Raw genomic sequence first — 25605 nt, forward strand, 5'->3', positions numbered from 1 at the left:
AAAACAAAAACAGAAGAAGCATTTTTGGATTTGGGAGTAAGATGGAGTCAATTAATGCCACTTTTCCTGTTCCCTCACTACTGCCATTCTCTCCCAACTATGACAGCTTCTTTTGAAAATAATTAACAGAAGCTTTCTGGTTAATCCAAGCCCTTCTTCTTTGTATAAGGACAATCAAGATCCCTTTTCTAGTGCAGAAGGTGTTTGCTGGGGAGTCCTTAGCACTTGTATCAGTCTTGCACTTAAAAACCTGCAACAGGCTCCTCTTCCAGTTCTGTCTTTTAAAGTAATTGCCCTGAAAAGGACAGAATTATGCAATAGCAAATGGCAGTACTTTTTTTACATCAGATTCAGTGCACTCTCGCATTCATGTTCATTGATCATACTGTGAGCATGTTACTCAGTAATTTGCTTTTCTGAGCAGCCATGAACAATAAACTCCTGAGGATTTCATGGTCTTGAGGTTAGTAGCTTCTTGAGAGCAGAGCAAAGCAGAGTGTTAAACTGTATAGCAGATTTTATTTGTCAAGTTTTATTTTTCCCATGACAGAAAACTAGCAGAATGCTTTTTTCATGGATGTTTCCTTTGGTCTGGCAAAAAAAGACTACTGATGAGGGAAGAGCAAATTTCCATTCTTCTGCACATCTGCTGAATGTTCCTTCCCTGCGCAGAGGACCACAGTTCAGCCACAGACATAGGAGTGAACAGGATGAAGTGTGACAGGTCTTGAAACGTCTTTAGGTGACAGAAGTTGGCTGTAATTCTGATTTTTTTTTTTAATAAGGACTGCTTAGATTTTTGGTGCTTGAGTTTGGAAACAGTCAAGGAAACAAAAAGCTGACTGTGTCTTATGTTTGTGTCTATTATATAGAGGTATGTTGGAAAACTGCATAATCTCTTTTATTTTCCATTTAAGAAAATATAGAAATTATATAATCCCTGTATAATCTCATATTTTCTACATAAGAAAATAATTTTTAAAGAAATTAGATTGTTTTTCCTTTTTTTCTCCAGTGAGCAAATAATAGTTCTGGACAGCCAGTGAGTACTTTGGGTAGTAAGCCTCACTTTACTGTTGTTATTTAACTAGGACTTTTCTGATTTTATTCATGACTTTGAAGGCTTGGGGTGGAGGGGAGAAGGAGAAAGCCAAAGCAGGAGCAGGAGCGAAGGTCACATATTTTGACCTTTGTGCATTCTTATCCAGGTATGGCTGAATTCATTTAATTTGATGGTCAGCAGATTATCACGTACATTACATAGTCTTTGAATACCAGCTGAGGTAAGGAAATGGGCAATAGCTACAGAGAAACTTTGGGCCGCTGGAACCTCAATAATGCTAATGGATACTTTGAATTTTCTTCATTTTCAGAGGATTTCCACGGTTCTCATGTGAATTAAGTACTAGCTGACTGTTCTGTTGGCATAGGTATTGTGTGGCTTGGTATTATTGTTATTTTAGGCACGGACAGTTTAGACTGGGTTAATTTGCATGCAAGTTGGACCATCAAAAGATCAATCAGTTGTAATAATCAGTGTTTGAGAGATACAGTATAAAATACAGCATCTGGAGCTGCAAATACATACAGGATAGTGAAAACTTTAGTTTTGCCTGCAAATTATTTTTTTCTGAGGTAATGTATTTAAGAATTCTAATATATATTCTGGCAGAAAAGCTGTTGATGACAGAATTGTCTCATGTCTGGGTGACAGAAGCAGAGAAAAATGATACATTGAAGTGACATTCCAATATTTTTAGAAAAAAAATCAGTAATGTATGCTTCACTAAACTGTATGTTTTATTCCCTGTGGAACGTTAGTCTGACCAGTAGCTGATAGGTGATTTCTTGGATATTTGCCAATACGTGTTCACAACATGTAGCTGTGTTCTAATAATTTTGCAAGTATATTACATTTATTATCTGGGATTAAAACTTAACCACAGATTACAAAATAACGAAGCAAATGTTTGATTTTGTCCAGAAAGTAATTAAAATGTATCCTTTGTATGCAGATAGAAAAAGGAAATGTGTGGAAGAGTTCTTAAGCGCTCCATAGCCTGATATCCTCGGAAAGATTAGGTGCAAAGTCATAGACTGTGCATTCAAAACCTGAGGCGTGCTGCATTAACCTTTTGTCCCGCTTGCACTTGTCCACTGGAAGCTCTTGGCTCAGATGTGTGCAGGTGAAGTGTGTGTGTAAAAGCTTGGTGAACGGGGATACTGAAACTGAGATTTAATTTTGCCAAACTTCAGTCACCTAAAGGTGCCTAAGTTTAAGACATGTGTCTAGGCTCCTTTGATAATTAGTGACTTGAAACAGGTACTTCCAGGGTGCAATCTCATCCAAAGGGTAGTTGGCTAAGAGAGGCCGATAAATTAACTGTAGAGAGAACAATTAGCTGTTAGCTGAAGTTAGGTGAAATGAAAGCCTCTCTGCCATCAGCTCTTCTGCGTGTGAACAGCCTCAACAAATCGTGGTCTAACACATCCCTATCTTATTCCCATTGTCCATGCACGATGTTTGGACAGTGCTGTATATAGATATATCTGAATCTTTATGTGAGTCATATGCATCGTACTAACAACATAAGCACTTTCAAAGTCCAAGAATTTCTGAAAGAATTACGTGTACCACCCCAGTGATGACAAACTTCTTCCACGGTGGGCCCACCAGGGCTCAAGAACGTAGTTGTGAGTGGTATTATCAGTTAAGATTGTTCTTCTGCAGATTGTTCTGAGTCTGTGTTCTGCAATCTCAAGGCAGGATAAACTTGATACTGTCCTCTGAGGAGAGAGTAGACAACAGCGATTTGGGATGGGCTCGGATTTCTGAAATATTTTGTTTGCAAAATATACAGATACGTACTTACTGGAATTTATAAAGCATGTATAATATTTTTACAAGTCTGTCCAAAAGGGAAATTTTATTGTGGTAATGAACTGTGCTATTTCAGAGCTTATTTTTATAATAACATCGCCTTACATTAATTAGCATAGTGCAAATGCAACAGTTTTACTATGTCAAAAGCTGTGATCTCTGTGAGATAATATTCCACTTACGACTATATTCCATATGCACTATCTATTCTACGTACTAGCAATGAACTGCTGTCCAGACTATGCATTACTGGTAGAGCAAATAAAGGTATTAAATCCAAAATACAGTAGAAATGCAGAGTCTTATAGGATAACTTGTAAAATGAATAAGAATTTATAAGTCAAATGTGACTACAGAACTGTTTGCCATTTCACCAGCCTAAACCTTTGTCTTAGTACATAGAGTTGCTAACGAGGTAATTGTAAACCAGGTCAGTGCTTTTAAATTAAATTAAAACTGTATGAGTGCTCATCAGAATGAAATAAATTTACACCAGTCACACACAGAGTGATTGTTCTTAGATACTGAAGGATATGCCGTGATAGAAAAATATGCATTGTTCAGTGCTTTGTTTAACATGTTTGCTTTTTTCCTCACAGTACAGTGCTGTGGATACAAATCCTTTATCTGTGTATATTATGCAGCCCATCTGGAACAAAATTATTAAGGTAAGAATTTTATTTAATAGAACTATCACATGATAATGTAAGAATTTGTTTTAAGTACAGTATGTATTTTCATTTAAAAATACATATTGAGTAATAAAGCTGAAATTAAGACATCTGTATAAAAGAAAACAAATGTTACAGGATATATAGCTGTATTTAAGACGAGTATGTTTGGATTTTGAGGGGGTTCTTTTCAGAAACACAAGGTTGGTTTATTTTTTTTCTGATCGCTTGGCAAAAGGCATCTGTTTCTTTTTTACATCTTTCATTATTACATCTTTCATTAAACAGCTTTGCAGACATTGAAGGGTCTACTTAGTACAAATTATTTTTGTGCAGCATATGCCGCCTAACAACAGCATGGCTTTATATCTGTCCTGTGCACATGATTTTATGCAAGTGCTGTCTCATTTTCTCCCAAGGGTACTTGCTCGAGGGAGCTAGGCGTTTCTCTAAGAAGCTGAAAATGAGAGCGGTTACCATGATCACCATAACAATTGGAAGATGGCATCTCTTGAATGCATTATGATCTGCAGTTTTTAAAAATAAAACTGCTCACAATTAGTTTTGCTGTTGTTGGCAAAAAAAAGGCTGTATCTCAAATAAATATGAACCTTATTGATCTCCAAGGAAGCAGTGACTTTTGCATCTGCCTCTTTAGAGGAAATCTTTAGACTGGAGCAGACTTGAAAACAAACCTTTATACAAACACAAAAGGATGTATGTGCTGTTGGATCTGCCATCTTTGGGTTCTATCATTCAGGTATTGCTTGTGCCTGATCTAGCAGGAAAATCATAATCTCTTCTTCATAACCTCAATGTGATCTTATGAAAGTGTTTATATGACCTAACTTAAGAATTAAAAAACAACCTGAACATGGTATGAGAGAGAAGCAATTCAAAGATGTGAAACTGAATTCAATAATTCAGTTCAGAGTTTCTGTTTTCATTCCCATCATAATATTGAGGAAAACAATGAGGCAGAAAAGTCCCCCCAGCACTCTGGTGTCCAGCACAGGAGATGAGCAGAGGCTTTACTGTGCACTTGCACTTTGGTTTAGGAGATCCATGGGTATTCATCTGCTATCAAATTGAAGGGAGAGTATTATCAGTGAAAAACTTCCTTTGGAGATGAATTCAGGGTTTTCCCAGAAGAAAAGCAACACTCTTGACTGTCCCCATATAGCATAGGGTGATAGATCCTATAAAAAATGTGACCTCTTCAGATTTTTTAAAGCTCTTTAAATTTTAGGTGAGCATGATTTTGTTCACTTCTTGCTGGAGGAGAACCCAAACCAGAGCACAGGACTGAAAACTGATTCCAAAATCTGGGAGATCTGAGTACAGAACCAAAGACCAGAGTGGGTGCTGTCTGTACTTGGGCGTTTGGTTTGGTCTGAACCCTGAAGACACAGCAGTGAATGTTCTGCTTTGCCTTCTGGTGCAAGAGCATTACAGGATAATTTTCAGTGATGTATCAGAAGGATTTAAAGGGAAATTATATTGCTCTCAGCTTTTGTAGAAGTAGTCAATCTAGTGTTAAAAGATACTGCTAGGTAAAATCAGAGTCCAGCAGAGGGGAAAGCAGTATGTGATGGAGATTGCGTAGAGTCATCTTGGTTGCTTCTAGAGATAAAAATGAGAACTGGGACAGCACCAAACTTATTGGCCAAAATGTAACTGTTTGTAAAATATTAGTAGGAAGGGAAGTTGCTAGAATGGTTTTGTTCCTGGCTAGATACTGAAACCAGGTGTGGTAGTAACTGTCGTCCCAGACTCAGTCCAAGAAAATTCTGCTCATCTGTCCACTAAAAAAATACTTTCTTTCTCTTGAAGTGTAAGTAAAACAGTGGTATCATAATAAATGTGACCAAGTCTTATTTTTAGAAAGAGAAGCTTTGAATGCATTTACTTATCATTATTTTTTTTGTAGCTTGTACCTGTTGTAAGCATTATAACTGTGCTATAAGTGTGCTCTAGACTATAATATTCTGTGATCTAGAATATAATATTGAATTTACATTTTACAATATATCATCTTATTTCTATTTAAATAGAAAAGTGCATTGCAATAGGGAGATACAGTAAAGCTGGGATAATTTTTTAAGAAGAAGAAACATTGCATCTAATATGTTAATTCAAAATTGGACAGTACAAGTATGCTTCTTGATGACCGGGAGAAGTAATTTCTCTCAGTTCAGACATCCTAATACATCCATTTGCAGATACGAATCAATTATCTTTTAGTTTCTAATCTGGTGAAAGTAAACATTCCACAAGGACTACTTTTACCGGATTCTACAGGAGTTAAAAAAACCAACCTAAAATTCATGGAGCCAAGGAAAAAACATAAAAAATCTATGAGAACAGAGGCTTGGGATTTGGGTCTGGCCCTTCATATGTCATTTTAGTCCTAACTGCAACACAATTTTCTCTGTATTCCATAACCCAGAATTCATTGGAAGATGTTATTTCCTATGTTATGAGAAATTAAGAAGAGCCTGACATTAGAGAAGATGTGGAAAGTTATGAGCTGGGATGTTGACATACGTAAGAACTGAAAATGTGTTGTCATAACCCAGCTTATTTACCTGTGTTGGGGATGCTAGGAAAGCAAAGAATTTGTGGATTTAAGTTAGAAATTCACCTGGAAATCCTGACCGTTACCTTCCTCTCTTTCTTCTTCCAAGGACATCTTTCTTAAGTACTGTATCATGTGCCTGTGTCAGGGTGAGTGTGATTTTTTGGATGTACGTGCTTCAGAAATGTGCTGAATCTGGTGCTGAAGCAGAAAGTGAAGGGTAACGTTTCATGCCTGGATTCTATAATGGGCTTGAAGTACTCTGATAGTCCTGTCCGCAGCAGCTTTTCCTCGTTGTATGGAACTATAGTAACACCTATGTGAAACTACAGAGTAACAATTAACTTTCTCTACATGTTATTTAAAACTATTCTCATTATGCAACTATAGGTATTTTGTCTTTAATTCAATGCTCCGTCCTTTTGCCTTTAATTAAGATTTGTATTTTATAATAAAGCACAATCATGTGCTCTCTGACAGATAATAGATAGTATTACTTAGCTACTACACGAACTGAATATTCCTCCTCTATTCGTATTCATGAGAAATCACATTTGTGCAGGACAATGAAAGGAAAAGGCGGAAATCCCACTGGGATACACAGGTGCATGCCAGCTTCACTGAAGTCAATTAACCCCCCCTCTGTTGCCTTTATGAACTTTGATTTTATCACTAGAATTGGGCATGAGTAGAATTTTAGTGGTCTCAAGTGACTTAGTCAAGGAATATTTCAAGTTTGAACAGAGCTTTATATAAATACATGTACTTTATCCTTTCTTATCCAAATAGACAATTGATATATTAAAGCATTTGCTGTTTGTATTAAGCCTTTTAGCATGAATGGCTGTAGACCCATTAAAACAGAAATCAGTTATTATTTTGTGGAACTAGAAGTTTTTTAAAAGGTTCAAGCATACAATGGTTTTACCAGAGAGGAGACATGATTCTCCCCAGTTGCACCTCCAGTTGTATTAATCATTGATGTGTTAGACTTCTACTGTCTGTTAATTAGATAATAAAGATTGCAATGTATCCTTCTATAGGATACTAGTAAATTCAGGCTGTATTTTTCCAACATGTGTAAGAAGTTAATCTTTAACACCCTGTAATTTTTGAATTGTGAAATAGGGTGATGCTAGTGTAATGCCAACCAAAAGAATAAGGGGCATTAATAATAACAAAAGGGATTTTGCAACCGGAATGCTTTCCAAATACTCTCTTTCATGGTGTGTCATGCCAAAGGGGTTGCAAGTATAGCAACGTGCTTTGATGGTTTCCTTCTTAAAATACATGATGTTAGCAAAAAAGTGCGTTAAAACGTCTTCATGTTTGCATTGTGTAAGCATAACTTATTTCCTGTAATAACTTAATAATGACATTGTGACTATTTAGAATGATGACCCTGATTAGAAAGGAGACATTTATGGCAGCCCACTATTTAATAGTCAACAATTATTACGAATCATACAAGAGAAATCAGTCATTTTAAAACAGTACATTGGATGGCATCTGTATATCCATGTAAATGGTTCATCCACAGGTTGTCTTAACGCACTATTTTGATCTATGTTTTAGACTAAAAGGGACCAATCTAGAATTTGTTCAGCATCTGGCCTTCTTATTTCATGTAAGGGCACAGACATCAGACAAATTCCACAGCAGGCGATTAATACCGAGCCTCCATCTTACCAAGTTTCTGCATCCCCAGGTAGCAAGATTAGGAGATGTGCCGCTGCTGCTGCGTGCTGAGCGTGCAGTCAATGCAAGAAGAGGGGGCCGTGCAGTGAAGGATTGCTCCTCAGGTGTTCTCCTAAAGGAGCTTCAGGGAACACTTGCTGTCACTTGTTTTTAGGGATTTAGAATTGGGCTTTTGAAGACTCAGAATGATAGAAACGTTAAATTTTTTTATTGTAGCTGTATGCATTCCATGATGTATTTTAAATACAGTAAGAGCTGACATAGGCTATTTTAAAGTTAGTGATAAAATCCTGGTCATAAGGAAAGCAACAAACAGATTTAATGTTTTTCCCAATGTTGTTAAAGAAAACATCTAAGAGATATAACTGAAAAATATTCAGGCATTTTCATCTGATTTTTGAAAGTTTACACTGTACATTATCAGTTGCACATTTTCTCCTAAATGTTATTAATTGTTCTATAGTAGAAAAAGGGGATCTAATCAGCATAATTAATCAGTCCAAGGATTCAAATTTTATATGCAAATTTTTCATGTAGTAATAGGATAGAGGAAATGTAAAGATGTATATAAATTAATATGTATTCATCTGTCTGTCCATGTAGTTAGTCCAATGAAATTAAAACATTTTATTTCAAAACTATTATACTAGTATCTGAAATTATTTAACTTCTTTTTCTTTAAGATTGTTTTGTGATATTTTATAATGTTGGAGTACTTTACATACATTTTCAGTCCTTATACTCAAATTCTTTGGCGTGTCTAAGCCTCCAATATTTTTATATTTTGAATATATTGATACTGTGTTTGAGTGACCGTAGTGGTTGATACTTAGACAAAATGTATTTGCAGAAATGCTAAAAATCATGTAGAAAGCTGTGTACGCTATTTCAGAAAGTATTTTGGAGAAATCGTGTTACTTGGGAAGAGTGTTACCAGAAAGGATCCCTGTTGCAGTGTAAGGAATACCTTAAAGCCACTGGGGATGAAGAGCGGAGAATGGTTAATGGGACAAAGAACTAGAGGCTCAGGTGAAGAGAGAGAGTCCTTTTCAGCAGTCTACAAAGTAAAATGAATTAATGGAGTGTTTATAATTTATGGCTAAAGAGGGAGACCCTGCAGAAAGTTACTAGCTAGAGAAGTAGGGAGCTGCTTGTAAGAGGGAGATCTTCTGAATTTAAGAGAGTAATGCACTCAGTGTCTGGTTTTGTTGATGTTTTGAGTTGGAAATTACTGAGATATTTTAGAAGAGGAAATTCCCTTGTTCTAGTGTGGGAATAGAATGCTTAAAAAAACCTGCCACGTGGATGCTGAATTACCACACTGGGGTGCTGCAGTCTTCTTTCGGTTGTGATAAACACAATCACAAGAAGCTTTCCTTGGTGGCTGGGAAAATAAGGATAGTGTATAACATATGAAATATGACATTTTAAAATGACATTTTTACTGTAGTGACAAAGATCAGGCAAAAGGATTACATTTGAAAATAAATTTCAGAAATGAAAACTGTATTTTAATTTGAAAATGGGAAAATATGCACAAATCTGCACATTGCTGATGTCATATACAGACTTCTCCTTTCCTGATAAAAAATATAAAATATTCAATTAAAATAGGACTTATAATGTGGAATATGATTTTTCTTAGATTTTTTCCTTTCTTTCTTTTTTAACAGATAGTGCCTTTGTGGATTGCTCCCAACCTGTTAACCTTCTCTGGATTTGTCATGATTTTAGTTAATTATTTTCTAATATCTTTTTATGACTGGGACTACACTGCCTCAGGTAAATATCCCCATGTTGTAAGTTTTTAGAATTACAGAGCTGCTTATGTCATACTTATGAATGATACAGGGAGGTATTGGGTGCCTGAATCTTCCACTCATTCCCTTAATGAGGCTCCATGTCCATATAGAAGGATCTGACCTCACACATGGCGTTATAAATTTAGGTCATTTTATTGGAAAAACTTATTTAATTTCATCCCTAAATATGGGTTTCAGCATGTGCTGCTTGAAGTCTATGATAATATCTCATTTTATTTCAAGTGTATGCCAGGATTTGAACACACAGCCAAAAAACATCCTAATGTTCTTCATAAAATTTTCATTGGTTTCACGTTTGCTAATACCTAAATCGATGCCTGAATGAGTTAATTCCCCTTTCATTACTCCATATCCCCCCATTCGAGACTGCTTCTAGACAAAGAAGAAATAGTTTTTAAACAAACGTCTCCTGAAATTATTACTTTCAAAGTCCAAATCCATATTTGCTTCTCATGGCAGACCAAGTCAAAAGCTTTTTGGAGCTGATTGCTACTGAGTGTAGGACACGTTCAGTTCTGGGCTTCTCAGAGCAGCTGTTGGAGCCTACAGAAAGTAGTAAGCATCTCCCAGGTGATTAATATACACAAATCTTTGCTTTTCTTTAAACTAGATGATTTGGTGAAGACTTAACACTTTTATTTCCTGAAACAATTATGTTTGGGCTTTTTTGCTGCCTTTAATTTCTTATGCCTGGGTTAGGTTCAGGAGGTATGTTTTGGCGTGAGCTGTTTGTACATTTATCACAACAATTCTAGAAGCAGGGATGCTTGTTAGCAGTTTTGACTCAAAAGTAATCCTGTATGAGCATTAAGTTTTCAGGACCAGCACGTTATGTAGTTATCTGGCCTCATCCTTAAACACTTGCTTTTTTATCAATGCAGCTGATATTTACTAAGTTCTGTAATAAAAAAGCATCCAGCACAGATATTTTAACAGGATAATTTTATCTTGACACATTCCCAGTAGATACACACTGAACTTGAAGACATTTGAAATGGTGATTAAGTCTGTTAGAGTTGAGATTTCCGTGTGCAAGCCTATTCTCAATTTCACATGAGAACAGTGCCCATCATTTCTCAATTGACTGAAAACGTTCATGCAACCTAATGAGTCTGTTGAGTATCATATATCAATCCCGTACCTAGGATCAGAAATAAAAGACTTAATTTCCTGGACAGCTGGTTTTCATTCCACAGTTTGAAAATTTGCAGCTAGGAGTCAGGAATTGTCATCTTTCTTTCAGAGTGGCAAGATGAGCCATTGGGAGAAAGGTGGTCAGGGCACTGCTTTAGGTACTGGCACCTCCCCGTTCAGCAAGGACACATCTGTGTGCAAGCGTTCCTGGTGTTCGGTGCCGAATGTCAGAAACCTGAGAGGACTTTGCACTTAGAGTTTTTCAGTGCTGGTGTAGTCCTTATTGGATTATGTTTAAGTTAAATAGAAAGCTCTTTGGAAAAAGGATGGATTTCTTTAAGAGAGCAACAATAACTGCGGGTTATTGCTATCAGCAGAGAAATAGCAGAACCCTGGGTTCTGACCAATTCAGCTTTCTTTTCCTTTTTTCCAACAAAAAAAAAAAGGGTGCTAATATCTGTCCTAGCCTAAGGACAAAAATTGCCTGTTCAGATCTGTATGGTAAAAGTGCTATACAAACCCCACGTTGGCACTAACAATAACGATCATGCTTGAAAATGACATTTTTTTGTCTTTAGATATTACATAAACATTAAGTAATTTGTTGATGGATAGTCTTCCCATGACCTGTGAAAATTTTTGCCTAGTTACTATCATAATTTTCTGCAATACTAGAGTCATTTCAGGACCAAAAAACCTCTACCTTATCTTCTTTCCTTTGCGGTATAAACACATTCAAGCCTGCTCATTGCTTCTTTGATAGAGCTCACTGATTACTTACGGTCAAAAACAGATATTTCAATCTGTTTAACGTAGTGGGCTTATCAGTGGCAGCTTATTCATATGTATATGCATAACTTGGTGGACTTCTTTGATATTAACCACTGTTACACTGACTCACTACCCAATTTATTTCAGGTACCAGTCCTGGACTTGTTCCCACCTGGGTGTGGCTGTTCAGTGCTTTGACTACCTTTTGTGCTTACGCTTTAGGTAAAGTACAATGAAATACTTTACACATCTGACATCTTCACATAGTTTTATCTACTAGTTCATTAGTGCTCAGCACTATCAAAATGAAGAGGATAGTGGATAAACTATTGGTCTCTCTCCAAAACAGTTCTCTGAGATGGAAAAAGAAAACCCCAAACCAACAAAAAAACCCAGCCATAAGGCTTAAAAAAAAAAAGAAAGCAGTTTTTAATGATATATTAGAGGTTCTATGACTGTTGCTCTTATCTCTTTTGAAAGCTCAAATTGTTTTAGAGAAACAATGGAAATCATCACATAGCAGCAGTCATTGCTGTTGGGTTTTATAAAAACCTTTGTCCCCCAATGATGACATTCTGAGAAGCTCCCTGACACTTGCATTAGCAGAGGGTGCTTTCAAGGACGGGGAAAATAAAGAGCAAAGCAGAGAAAAAGGAAAATTAATGTAGCATTATGTTTTAACCTGTTAGCACTTCAGTGCTTATGGTGTGTGTCAGGAGAGGTGGTATGAATGTGGTGACAGGCCTGAGCTTCTTATGGAGATGAAGTGTCTTTTTTTCTCTTTCCTGTTGCTGTTCTTCTCCCATAACACCTATACCTCATTTTCAGTTTCTTATTCCATTTTTACTTTTTGTATCATACCATGACTGTATTTTTAGGTACATTGCATCTTGCTGTGCAGTGGCATGAAGACATAGACCCGAACTGGTGCAGATCTGGGAGTGAGATCCACATTAGCATGGCTTTCTTGCTTTCTCTTCCGAAGCTAACTCATTCCAGCCTAGTCTCTCCACAACATGGTGCAACAGAGCTCATTTTTGGGGGGGACTCAAGGTGGCATATTTACGTGGACTGCACTGTGCTGTGTAAACGTACCCTGTCTTTTGGAGCTGGTTCTTATAAGGCCCTGCATTGGGGAGTGTAGCCATACATTTGTGTGCCATACTTAAGATAACCAGGCTAGATATAAACGTGTTCTAGATGTACACTGCAGCATTGTGCAAAGATGCTGGCCCCTTTTGGTATCAAGACCCATGCATGTAGAGCCATCTTGATTAACCTGGGTGTATCCCCTTGTGCAAACATCACCCTCTGCATTGTGAATGCCTTGCCATTTCTATTCAAGTGGCGAGTTTGTGCCAAAATTATTTTGTCCAGAATTTCTTTGTGTTTGTACCATAAAAATCATTGGGACAACTGTCCCTTGAAGCTGACTACCAGTCAGATTTCCCTAACAGCTCTCTATAATCATTAACAGAAGCAGCAGTTTCTTTAGTGAAAACCATTCTTCATGTAATTGTAGAGAATTGAACGAAGTGGCTATTGTTTCATAAATAGGAATTACATATTGGAGCTGTTAGTGTGTGACACCCCAGAAAGCTCAATGGAAGTTCAGCTTCTGAGGTTCTTAATGCAGATGTTATTTGCCAGTGAGGCCTGTAGTTCCTAATACTTGGAAGACAAGGGATATGATGTTGACAATCAAAGCTATAATGAACTAATGTATATGTAGATTTTTGTGTCTACTGTCCAAGCCACTTCATGAAATATTTAGTCTCAGATTTAATTCTGCATGGCCGAAGTTTTCCCTTTGGAAGGCTGCAGAGAGCCATAATAACTAACCAAATATGCAGCTTTAATCTCTCTCAGCTTCTTTTTAATGACACAGTTACTCTTTCCAAATTCCCTAGCATGCTTCTTTTTTCCCCCCTCTTTGTTAAGGTGGTTTGGTATCTTTTCCCTTTCTATAAAATGGAATGCTCTTTGCTGTTATTTTGAATTCCACTATTTAAAAGTTATGTAAACTTTAATAAAACTGAAGATTTATGAACCTTCTTGAGACAAAATCATAATATAATAAATCTAAAGCAGTGGAAGTATGGGACAGTGTATGTCCACTATTGAACATACACCATTGTTGGCATGAATGATTTCAAACTGAAACCTAAAACAGAAAATATTTTGAGTCTCTTAAAAAGCTAGTGAAACCACACGGAAAATGTGGGTAAAGATTTGTGAAAATCCAATTTTACATATGCGTTATACAGTTCCTGTATTTTTCCCCATGTCCATGATAATTAGAAGTACTGTATTTCATGACACCTTTATAAGCCTAACTCTTTAGTAAAACATTCCTACAAAAAGAAACCCACTCTTTTACTGATGTACATATTTTAGTATCTAATGTGAATACTATTTTGTGACAATGTAAAATCATTTATGAACAGACCAATCCTCTATAATTTTCATTAAAAAAGTATTACCCCTATAACTGAATTCTCTCTGATTTGGAATACATGTTCTGGAAATATGAAAGACTATATACTGTTTAGGCATGTTTACATACCTATTTGTTAGTTAAGTTTCAGAAGCATCTTAAAATAGACTAAAGAATTTCTACATTTATAACAACATTATTCAAGTAACCTCAAGCTTATGCACACAGTTTTCTTTCTTCACTTTTCTTTCTTCACTTTTCAGTAAGATGCTGACAATTCAATGGCAATGTTGACGGAGAGCAAATGCGGTTCTAGAAGGGGGCAAGCCATATTTGAAATCCTCTATGAAATCTTCAATTTTTAGAGTTGTGAGAACTGTCTCAAGAGATTTATATTTGAGCAGAGGATATCTCACAGCTGTTTAGGTATTACAATAGGGAGATAGTCTAAAATCTGTACAAAATGAAATCCCATGTTTTCCTGGTTTAGATCCCTGAAGTATATTTACATTAAACAAAACTGAGGGTACTGCCAAATAATCTGGAGAAGTAAGTAGCATATGATCTATAGCAGCTGTGGAGTCTTTGGTCTCATTCTGCTGAGTTGTATTTCTAGTCAGTTTTGGGTTACTAATGCTATCAATAGCTAATAATTGTTAGCTATAGTACCTTCCAAGTAACATTAAAAAGAAAAAAATTCTCCGTGTTATTTTGAGATTCAGAATAACAATAAGTAATCTGTAAGGTTTGTTCTGTGTACTTTTTCCTAAGGGGTTCATCCTGCATATTTACACTTAACTTTAAGAAGAAAATATTTCTATTTCTCACCAGCACAGTCTCAGAGAAGAGACTAAGGGTATGGTTTCACGATACAACTAAGAAAGGTTACAGCTGCTAGACCCCCATTCCTTCTTCTCCCTGCATTCACCACCCCTCCCTTGTGTCATCTCCCTTGCCTTTTGTGCCATTCACAGCCCCAATTCTGCTCAGTGACCCAGAAGAAAACATAGTTTTTGCTGTCTCTCCACCAGCTGAGCAGGTTGCAGGTCCTTCCCTGTTCAACAGCAGTGAACACTCAGATCGACTCAAACCATATTGTCCAACTGCATCCTCAGAGTGTGATCCAGTACAGTGTTTGGGCATCTTTCAAGCCCTTAAGTATTAAAAGTGATCAACACATAACTCACCTTAACAGTAAGGTATTCTTAGAATCATAGAATCATTTAGGTTGGAAAAGGCCTTTAAGATCATTGAGTTCAACCACAAACCTAACACTGCCAAGTCCACCACTAAACCATGTCCCTAAGCACCACAGCTACATGTCTTTTAAATACTTCTAGGGATGGTGACTCAACCACTTCCCTGAGCAGCCTGTTCCAATATTTGATAACCCTTTCAGTGAAGAATTTTTTCCTAATATCCAATCTAAACCTCCCCTGGTGCAGCTTGAGGCTGTTTCCTCTCATCCTGTCACTTGTTACTTGGGAAAAGAGACGAACACCCACCTTGCTACAACCTCCTTTCAGGTAATTGTAGAGAGCGATAAGGTCTCCCCTCAGCCTCCTTTTCTCCAGACTAAATAACCCCAGTTCCCTCAGCTGCTCCTCATATGACTTGTTCTCTAGACCCTTCATCAGCTATGCCGCTGGTTCTCTGGATGTATTCCAGCACCTCAATGTTTTTCTTGTAGTGAGGAGCCCAAAACTGAACACAGTATTCAAGATGCCGAGTACAGGGGGACAATCACCTTCTTGGCCACCTGGGCACACTGCTGGCTCTTGTATCCTAAGTTTTCAATCAAAAGACTCTTTAAAATACCTTATGTAAGCACACATACTAATGAATTTCGTGAAATTTGCTCCTTGAGGCTGCCTTGTAACTGTTAGTCATTGAGGTAACCTAAATGCCTTAATGAATCTACCCCACAAGCAGTCTGAAGTCTCAGAGGATCCACAACACCAATGGATGGGCGAGAAGCCTTGTGGACACTTTTCAGCACTTTCTTTGAGAAACTGACTGCAGGGACTGACATAAAAGTGTTTAAAGACCACTGCGGACAAGTAATTATGAATGTTTTTCTAAAGCTTGTAAGGAAGGTGACATTTAGTTTAAGAGCTGAACTAAGGATGGAAAAATTACTTGATAACTGAAGGAAATATTTTACAAGCAATCCTAACATGTTGGTATTGAAGGGACTGTTGTGCTTCAGTTTGCTGTCATCAGTCTGTTTTTCCCATGTGTTATACAGGCAGTAGTGAAGTGTATGTGACAAAAATGATTCCTTTTGTTGTGCTCTAATTCTTTATTTCTTTTCCTTTCCCAATCCTTCTAGACTCCATAGATGGGAAACATGCTCGAAGGACTCAGTCCAGTACTCCTCTGGGAGAATTATTTGACCATGGGCTGGATAGCTGGGCTACCTCCATTTTTGTGCTTTCTTTTTTTTCTGTCTGTTCCCGTGACAATGGGAAGACTGGAGTTTCTGTATATACAATGTATATATATTTAAGCATTGTCTTGTTTAACTTTATGTGTTCACACTGGGAGAAATATAACACAGGAGTTCTTTTTCTTCCTTGGGGATACGATATAAGCCAAGTGGTAAGTATTTATCATTCCTGGTTTGGTTTTATTTTTTTTAACTATGTTAGTGTTTTCATAATATTACAGAAATACAAAAATAGGGCTCAAGGCAAATGTATTTGGCCAAGATTTTGAATGTGAAATAGCATAACCCTAAAAGTAATTCAGAAATATTTCCTGCATTTGCAAAGAAGAGACGCTCTCGAACAAATTGTCAGCATCAGAGATTCATTCCCTTGCAGGAAAAAAAAGGCTTGCAGCAAGCCTAGCAGTCAGATAGTGCCCATGAGACTGTTATTTAACTGCATTTTATTGTGGTATTAACAAAAATTATTATGCTATCTGAAGCCATAAGCAATTTTCCCACCAACACTAGGTTCTGAGGCACAATGTGAATTAGTCCAAGTAGTATTTATTAACATTAATTATACAGTTATACAATACTAGACCTTCCCAATTCTGCCACCTCTTACATCGAATGTGGCCATGGAAATAGCATTATACCTATACAGTGAACATTAACTGTTGTCAGGTGAGTTTCACCCTTGGAAAAAAGTCAAAGTTATACCATTAGAGGTTTCCTCTCCAGGAATGGCGTTCAGTAACATGAACTACCTGTCAGCCCACAGCCAGTCCCCAGCTGAGTTCTTGACTGGCTTACAGCTCTACCTTGAGGTGGACCTCTTCAGAAACATGACCAGGGCACCACGGTGAGTGGTGGCCTCAGTGCACAAATGAGTAGCAGCAGTAACAAGCTCATTGCACTGCCAAGGGCCCAGCGCTGGGATTTCTGGGCTGGCTTATCTATTTCTTAGATAACCAGGCTCTTGCAGCCTGAAGAACACGGTCCCAGTCTTCTGAGCTTCCTGTCACAGGCATGAGATGAAAGGTACAGCCAAATATACATAATTGAAAAGAAGTTTGACAAATATTCAAATACGTTTTTTAATGGAAATACAGTATTTGAATTAATGGCTGCAGATGTATTGATGTAAACATAATCAGAATCCAGTGGTTTGAGAACAACTCAGAGATGGTGGTCCAGCTGTGGTGCATCTGTTTTGTCCCCTAGAAAATCAGTTCTGGGAGAAGACGTTGGCTCAGGACTAAGACATTAGGCAGCCAGCTGGTCTGCAAGTTTAAGCCATGTCTGTGCAAGGCTTCTTAGTGAAGTTCTTCCAGCAGGAGAGGAATAGCTATGTTCAAACCAATTTCACTTGTTGCTCAGATGATCACTGTAGATATACACGTGAATGTTTAGAAGGGTCTTTTGGATTGTTACAGCATCCGAACTGTATTAGTGGTTAAATATGGGAGTGGGTATCAACTAGCAGAGCAGTACTGTTAACTCTGTCAGTGCCTTTTAGTGACCTATGCCTCTGTCACTGCTTTTCCATCTGGGAACTAATGGTAAGAGTGTTTCCCTGTCTGACAGATTTGTGGTGAGGCTGAATTTCAGTAAAGTTTGTAAACTGCTTTGATTAACTTGGATGCAAGGTGCTAACAAGTGATATTCCCTGTTCCCCTCTGATGCCGAATTGCTGTCCTGCAGGCTCACTTTCTAGTAACTTCTGTGATGATTTGCCTACAGTCAAAATGATAAGCATATAAATGTAAGGATTTTTTGATGCTACGTAGCGCAATCATCAACAGTGGTAGAAGACTGTACTATTGAAATGTCTGTATGTCAGTTTTCCCATCTGGAAAAATTGGCTTTTGTAGTTGTGATTGCCTATGAACAAAGACAAGACAGGATTTGTAGATCAAGCCAGCATTTTTTCCATTAGTCCAAACTACTTTTCACACCCACCAGAAAGTGCATAATGTATTTTTTTCCAGCTGTACTAGCTAGTCTAGTAAAAGGTCTTAATTCCCCTGCAAACATTGCCTTGCTCTTGTTTTCTAAACCCATTCAGCAAATTTTGTATGATGTGTGCACTGTTAAAGGTAGCTCTTCATCCTCAGCTACTTGGAGGAGAGGACACTGAGGACATTAGCAAATGGCTGATGATGGGTAAGAAAGGTAATGTTCCCCTTGCTGTTTTTTTCCCCACCACTTCTCTGCCAGATATTCCCACAGTCACATTCAGAGGCAGAGACTGCGGAAGCACTCGCAGTCTGCTTTCAGACTGATTCCTGGCATTTAGTTCACTATTTCCTCCGTGGCATTCCTAGCTGGATTGCTGCATGAATGTGCCTCTCTACTCTGTCTTGAATAATTTCACCGACAACACGATGCTATTGCACTGGCATTTCAGACATTCAGGTGGTCTAGTCCCCTGCTTCTGCTTTTAAAATTGATGATAGCCAGAGACTTTGGACTTCATTATCCCCACAAAGCTCAGGAAATACAGTAATTGATATAAGTGTGCAAATAGATAGCTGTTGACCTTAATGAAAGCTTAACTGGCATGTAGCTCCCAGGACACTGCTGCTGAGTCAGCTCCACTGTATATAAACACAGACAAGCTGCTCACAGGCTCTGTGTTAATTGTGGTGTAAAAAGAGCTGCTGTTCCTCATGAAAAAATACCTCATTATAAGTAGAGAAATTTGTGGGACTTACGCAGATCACATTTTTCTGCAATTTGATGACTTGTCAGAATTGGTAACCTAATTACGCTAGCTGGGCTGTAATTGGCACTCCAGTTAGTTTTGATTACAGCAGACAGCCATTTATAGGGAACTGTGGTGTGTAAACTTGAAAAATGGCTGTAATGTGTCTGAGAGATACTTGCTCAGAGGACTGTTATGTTTGTGGATCCAGAATCAAGGAGGAGGCATCTGCAACGGTGAAAAGTCTTCCCCTCTCTCCTCCCTCCACACAAGGAGCTATCTCCTGCTGACTCCTCCGCGGGCAGAAAAAGATGCAGGGAGAGGACCCTCTTTACACCATATCATCTAGACAATTTTCATACACTTTCAAGTAAGCGCAAACCCCCAAAAGTCATGGGCTGGAGAGAAGACTAAAAAAGAAACCCTTGCTGTGTTCTTGGATACATCTTGTCACAAGCCCAGCCGAAGAAAGCTAATACCTGCACATGAAGTTTCTTGGAGGAAAAAAAGACAAAGCTTTCCTGAGAAAGGCTTCCTACCATATGTTAATTTTCTCCTGAAGATTTTAATATTCCCCTAGTGAAGTACTCCCCTAATCCTGCTGTTGCTTTTCATAAGCCACTGCAGTTGAGTTCATAGCAGGGGAACAAAATGTTCCTTTTCCCTTGCTATGATGTAGTGATACCTCTGCTTACATCAGTGCAGCCTTAAGCGTAACAGTGAGGTACCCTTTATATTCTTAAATAAAAGTTTAAAAGTGAAAATAAGAGCTGCATGAGAGCTGGAGTGACCCAGAGGATTCCACACTCCTTCTCCTCACTCTCCCCAGCCAAGAGGGCAAGCTGGAAAAAAGTGCAAAAGCACAAGCAGCAAATGTGAAAGGCAACAGGCAGCTCTCTCTGGCCCTGCCCTAGCCCTGTAAGGCGAGGATGACCAGAAATCCTATATACAGTCATGCTTGAAGGCATGGGTGCTTGGACCATAAGCCCCAGGTTTTTGGTTTTGAGATGCTTTCCCAGCTGGTTCTGCCCAATGGCTTTGGACGGGCTCCCACCTAGACGCTCAGGGAGAACACTCTGCCTGCCTTGAAACTCTGAATAAATGAAGTATACGATGCAGGTAGCAACTGAAACGTTGTAGAACTTGCATTTCTCCTTCCTTTCAGTCAAAACAGGGGAAGGGGTTTTTTGGATGCCGTATACCAGGTTTTCTTTTGACAAGCAGTTTACAAAACTCATGCTGAAATATGTTTCATATGAGCTTTTCCTGGGAGGTACTGTGGCAGCCAGTGTTTCAGGAACTGGCAGAGAAATCCTGAGCAATGCAAGTGCACATCACATCTTTAAAAAATTTCTCTCTCTTCTGAGGGGCAAAAAAAGTCTCTATCAAAAAGAGATACGGAGATGCAAATGTGCTTTGGTCACGTTATCAGGATTCAGAATCTTTTTTATTTTAGTTAAAAAGATATTCACTTTCAAAGTTTTTCTAATTCAAAGCGTCTCGAAAGCATAGCCTTTCTTGTGAAGAAATGATATTGATTATTATTTAGTTCCAAAGGTAGGAGCGCACTGGAATTGTTGAAGTAAAAGAACTGCTAGCGGTGTGGAAGCAGTGCTGGCCAGGCCATGGTGTCTGCTCCCAGCTGCCTCCCGACGTGGCTGGAAACCCAACTCAGTACTTGGTTATCTGAGGGAAACCCCATAGTGTATCCATGTGAAATTTAAACAGAAGAACCTGCGAGTCTCTTTCTGCAGCAGATTGCTTCATTCTTAACCACCCGGTTATGATTCTACTCAAACCTCGTTAATTAATCTTCCACGTGCCTTTAGCTGTTTACTGATCACATGCTGCATGTCTAAATGCAAAATGACCTTTTCAAGACATGTAAAAAAGTATTTTTATAGGCTAAATTTGCTACCTTTATTTATTGAAAGAAAAATACTGAGAAAAAAATTAAAATGGAAAAATTACACATCACACTAAAGCTAACTCCTGTTGAAATCACTTGTAGGAAATCATTAGTTCTTACTCTTTTAAGCAAGTGTCACATTTATTTTCAGAAGAAAAAAGTAACCTTGTATTTTAAATGACTTTGCTCTCTAGATGTTCAGTTTGAGTACTATGTTAATGGAAAATATTTCAACACATGAACAATTAATACTATTGGAATATTCTAGTGAAATTGAATATTATAGTAAAATTAATGTCCTTTTTTGTGGAATCATAAAGAATTTAAAAGCATAGCCAGAATATTTTTTAAAAAAGATGAGAAAATATTTGATTTTTTTTTTCCCATGTACAGCATACTCAATGTGCCTGTGTGTAAAAGAGAAATGGTAAATCATTAGGGAGAAAGAAAATGTATGTACACACACACACACAATTTAGAATATCTTGGTCACAAAACTTACACCTGCAGTAGCGGAAAAACATGAAAGAGATGGTAATTTTAAAAAATCAAATATTTTAGAGAACAGTTAAAAGGCTGGAAGCTAGGAGATTTTGAGGAGTTATACTGCCTCATGGTTATATAGAATTTTCCCAATGCCGCATTAAAGAAGTAATATTCTGGTTTTGCAGAGGGACAAAGGTGACTATTTTGCTGTGATTTACAAAATTGTGATAAGATAGGGAGCCACTGCTCAGAAGCCAACTGTCCCACTGTTCAGCCATATCAAAGGGCCTACAAATTAAGACCATGTATTACCAGATTTTTGTCTGTATAAGTACTCCTCCTCCTCCTAGATAAGACCTTGGCAAGTCAAAAATTTTCCTGGTCAGATGCTGCAGTGAGTTGGAGTCCAGGACTGTATATGTTTGACACTAACTTGCTATATAGGCCTTACTTGTGTTATTTAATTTGGACTTCTCATTTTAGAAAAGGTTGCAATTATGAGTGTTTTTTCATACACTGCATCTGTTAAACAAGAGGCAGTCTCAGCCTGTGAGTGCTGCATCACCAAATCCCGGGGCAGAAGATTCCCTCAAGAGAGCCCGTTGCATCGCTACTCCTGTTCCTACAGGTGTGCTGACATCTGACAGTGAGACTCATGACTGCACTGCCAAAAGTACTGACTGTAATAACAGACAATACTGGAGTTCCTCCTTTATCACTTGCCAAAAAAGTCTGTTCCGAATTCAGCGTGTGAGGGTAAATTCAGGCTCCATCAAAGCCAGTTGGAGTTTTGCCATCAACTTTGATGGGGCCAGGAGTCCATCCGTCATGTCTTATGGGTAACAGAATGCAATTTCTTCAGAAAGCCAAATGTTAGCTCCGTTGTAGTCGGTTGCAAAACCCACTATATACATCCTTCATGTAGACCAAAATTTGACTCACTGTCTTCAATGGCCCAAGATGTAACTCTCATATTAGTGCCTGATCTTCTTCGTTGCAGATCTGTTGGGCTGCTTGTTCTTGCAGAGGCAATTCAAACATCCAGTTCTGCAATGCCACATTCAAGCAAAACTCTTTAAGAGCTACATACTGATAGGGAAAGAATCGTGAATTTAGGTACAGAGAAGTAAGTGAAGTCAAATATAGTGATATCTACGTGTAATAGGGAGTTTAAGTGATGTAAGTGTTCTGCTACTAATCTGTGATCTTAAACAGCCTGCTATCTAAAAATGAGATTTTCAGTGTACTTTTAAACTAAAGCAATTAATTTAATAGAAGACTGGAAATATGTTTAATGAAGTTAAAAATTACGAAAAACCATAGAGCATTTAAAAAAACTGAACAAAAAATATATAGAGAAAAAAATGAGTATTTAAAAAAACTGAATAAAAAATAGTAAAATCTATCATACAGGTAAGGATGGAAAATATTTGTCATCCCAAAGTGAGAAGCTGTATTAAATGGAAAATACAAAAGTTACTGAACGTTACCTGGGAATAAATAGATGACTATGCAGTCTTCTAAATGGCATTATAATTAACATAGTTGTTTTAATTTAGAGCTAAAGTGAATGTTCGCAATTCATTCTTAATCCAAGTCTAGAATAGATCAGGAGGTTGAGACATGTAGCATGAAACATACAGCCCTTTATGAGGCCTATAGCAAAACTAAATAGCTGGGAACAAAACAGCCTGGAGAAAGAGTGGGGCGGCAGTCCCGTTAGCTGGGTGCCAGCCGCAGAAGGGGCTGCAGGGGGTGGGTGGCCTGGGCAAAGCCAGGAAATGGGCTGCAAGGGAGGGCTGGGTCCCTTGAGGAGGTGGGATCAAGGGCACAAGGGCTTGGGAACCACTGCCTCACGTTCAGTACTGCAGTTGCACGTTACACACCTAAAATGGTAAAACTTCATCAATTTGAGCCATAAATTGTAGGCGGTGCTCCTACAGTTAATACAGCGGGTGTGAAAGGTATTGCTACAGGAGCTATAGGGTTTTGCCTGCATCAAGACTTCCGACCTCAGCTGGATCACAAAATTGACTCTGAAGAGAGAGTGGAAACTACATTTACATCTCTACTGAAACTGGTGACGCTTCAGCAAGTGACTCAGGGGTCTTGTGTATGAGTCCTTTCACTCCTAATGACGTTTGACTACGTGGGGTTTTTTGGTGTCCTGTAATGATGTTATCTGTCAAACGAATTAAAAATCAGGGGAGACTTCAGCTCCCTCCCCTTCTTTTTATTTCTTTACATTCAATTGATTTTTTTTATTATTTTAGGTGAGCTTAGACTCTTTTCCGCTCTCAGTTATTCTGATATGATCAGTTCAGGGGGCTGAGCTGCAAAAACAACCACATTTCTAATCCTGAAGTCTGTATGCAAATACAAGAAAGTGCCTTTGCAGTGGGGAGACCTGGCTTTAAGAAGGGATTTAGAAATTGGGTATTTTGAAAAGGTATGTAAGTAATACCAAATGCAAACAGATGCACACATTAGCAGGGAAGTTGCTTGGTTATTGTATTTCATTAATTTTAAATAATTTTGTTGGTGACCCTGGAATCTGCTTCACTGCTTAGAAGTAATTCTTCTGGGATGGCAGCATAAGGTCCTGTAAAATGGAGACAGGAGGAAAATAACAGATTTTTTTACTCTTGCATTTGTACTAAGATGATAAGCAAAATTCTGTGCCTTTGGAAGTAAAGGATTGAAAATACTTTATCCTTTTTCTATAGGTATTAATCGCAGCATATCTGCTCACTGGTGCTGTTGGTGTGGAAGTGTGGCAGAAGCCTTTCCTGTTTGGTTATTACATCACAGATGCATTAGTAATCTTGCTTATAGGTAAGTGTCCAGATCCATGGAAAACTGTACTGTTTTTTAATTATTTTGATTAGATATTTCTTTTATTTCCTTCATAATTTTTTTTAAGTGTTGGCTAGTCCAAAAACCACATGAATAGAGCAGATTAGAAGGGATAATATTGCAAAACTTTAAAAAAGGAGATCATTTTGGAAACATTTTTCCTCACTGAATTACTATCATCTGTTGCACACAAATACTACAGAAGATGTCCCTTATCTGCACATGCAGTTCATTGCAGTGTGCTGGCTGGCTGGCTCTCAAAGTCTCAGGAACTCCTCGTGTCACTCAGGTAAAATGTCGCTCACATTTACATATATTATCAGTTTAATGTTTTGGCCTGCGGCACACTATGCTCCAAAACATTATGGGTAGAAGAAATAAAGGCATTTAAATAATCTTAGGAGGCACAACTGTAAATCTGAAAAAAAGACAGGTGGTTTCTAAGCTCTTCTTTATAATTACTTTCCGAACAGAAGTGATGCATTTTTCATACACAGCAGTAGCCTATTTGCTCATTATTTGATAGTGTCAGTGTAGTTTGGAATAAACATTGAATATTTTTCAACTGCTATAGCTAGACTGAGAACAAGAGCAGTTACATTTTAATGAGTTAAAAACATGGTAGTCTTATCTAGAACTGTGTGTATGCGAAATGGCTTCAACGTGTTGCTTGGAAGGTGAAGAAATTAGCATATAAATTTTAGGGATGTTTATGTGAAGGTACGAATGATGAGAAGAGGGCACCAAAAAAAGTGTTTGACACAGGCAGCCAAGCTTACATCCCAAGAAACATCTTCAGTCCTTGATCCAAACGGAGAGCTTGGATACAGGTGCTCACCAATGCCGACTCTAACTGGGAGCTATCTGAGCATTTCAGGGGGGACTTTTGAGTCCGCTGCATTGACATGTGCTCTCACCACCCTTTCCCGTGGAGAGGTCTTCAGCAGGTACCGCCTCAGCCTCAGCAGTGCTTCCCAGAATTCCCAGATTGGAAAGGACCCTGCGTTCAGGCTGTGCTTTCTATGAGCGGTGCGTACAAGGACATGGTTTCGACGGTCCTTTGTGCTTCACCCCGAGTATAAAACGACCGTGTGTGACCAAGATTGTACAGTCTTTTTTTTTTGGCCAGGCCTGTTTGGGGCACTCTGAGGAAAAGAAAGGAAGGAAGAGGAAAAAATGGTGGTTGCCTTTCGGTAGCCAACGAATTCCTCAGCTGGACCGCG

General features: G+C 38.2%; 1 protein-coding gene across 1 annotated transcript in view; it reads left to right on the plus strand.

The window, feature by feature from the left end:
* Positions 1-25605, plus strand: part of LOC104254864 (ethanolaminephosphotransferase 1) — a 54966-nt gene that overhangs the window by 12510 nt on the left and 16851 nt on the right. The window contains exons 2-6 of the mRNA XM_059815367.1: positions 3481-3549; positions 9502-9610; positions 11704-11778; positions 16326-16594; positions 24253-24361. Of these exons, the coding sequence (XP_059671350.1) occupies positions 3520-3549; positions 9502-9610; positions 11704-11778; positions 16326-16594; positions 24253-24361 (592 nt within the window). The 5' untranslated portion in view covers positions 3481-3519. The remainder of the gene's footprint in view (positions 1-3480; positions 3550-9501; positions 9611-11703; positions 11779-16325; positions 16595-24252; positions 24362-25605) is intronic.

Source organism: Gavia stellata, chromosome 3 (genome assembly GCF_030936135.1).
Source record: "Gavia stellata isolate bGavSte3 chromosome 3, bGavSte3.hap2, whole genome shotgun sequence".
In the NCBI taxonomy this organism is placed as follows: domain Eukaryota; kingdom Metazoa; phylum Chordata; class Aves; order Gaviiformes; family Gaviidae; genus Gavia; species Gavia stellata.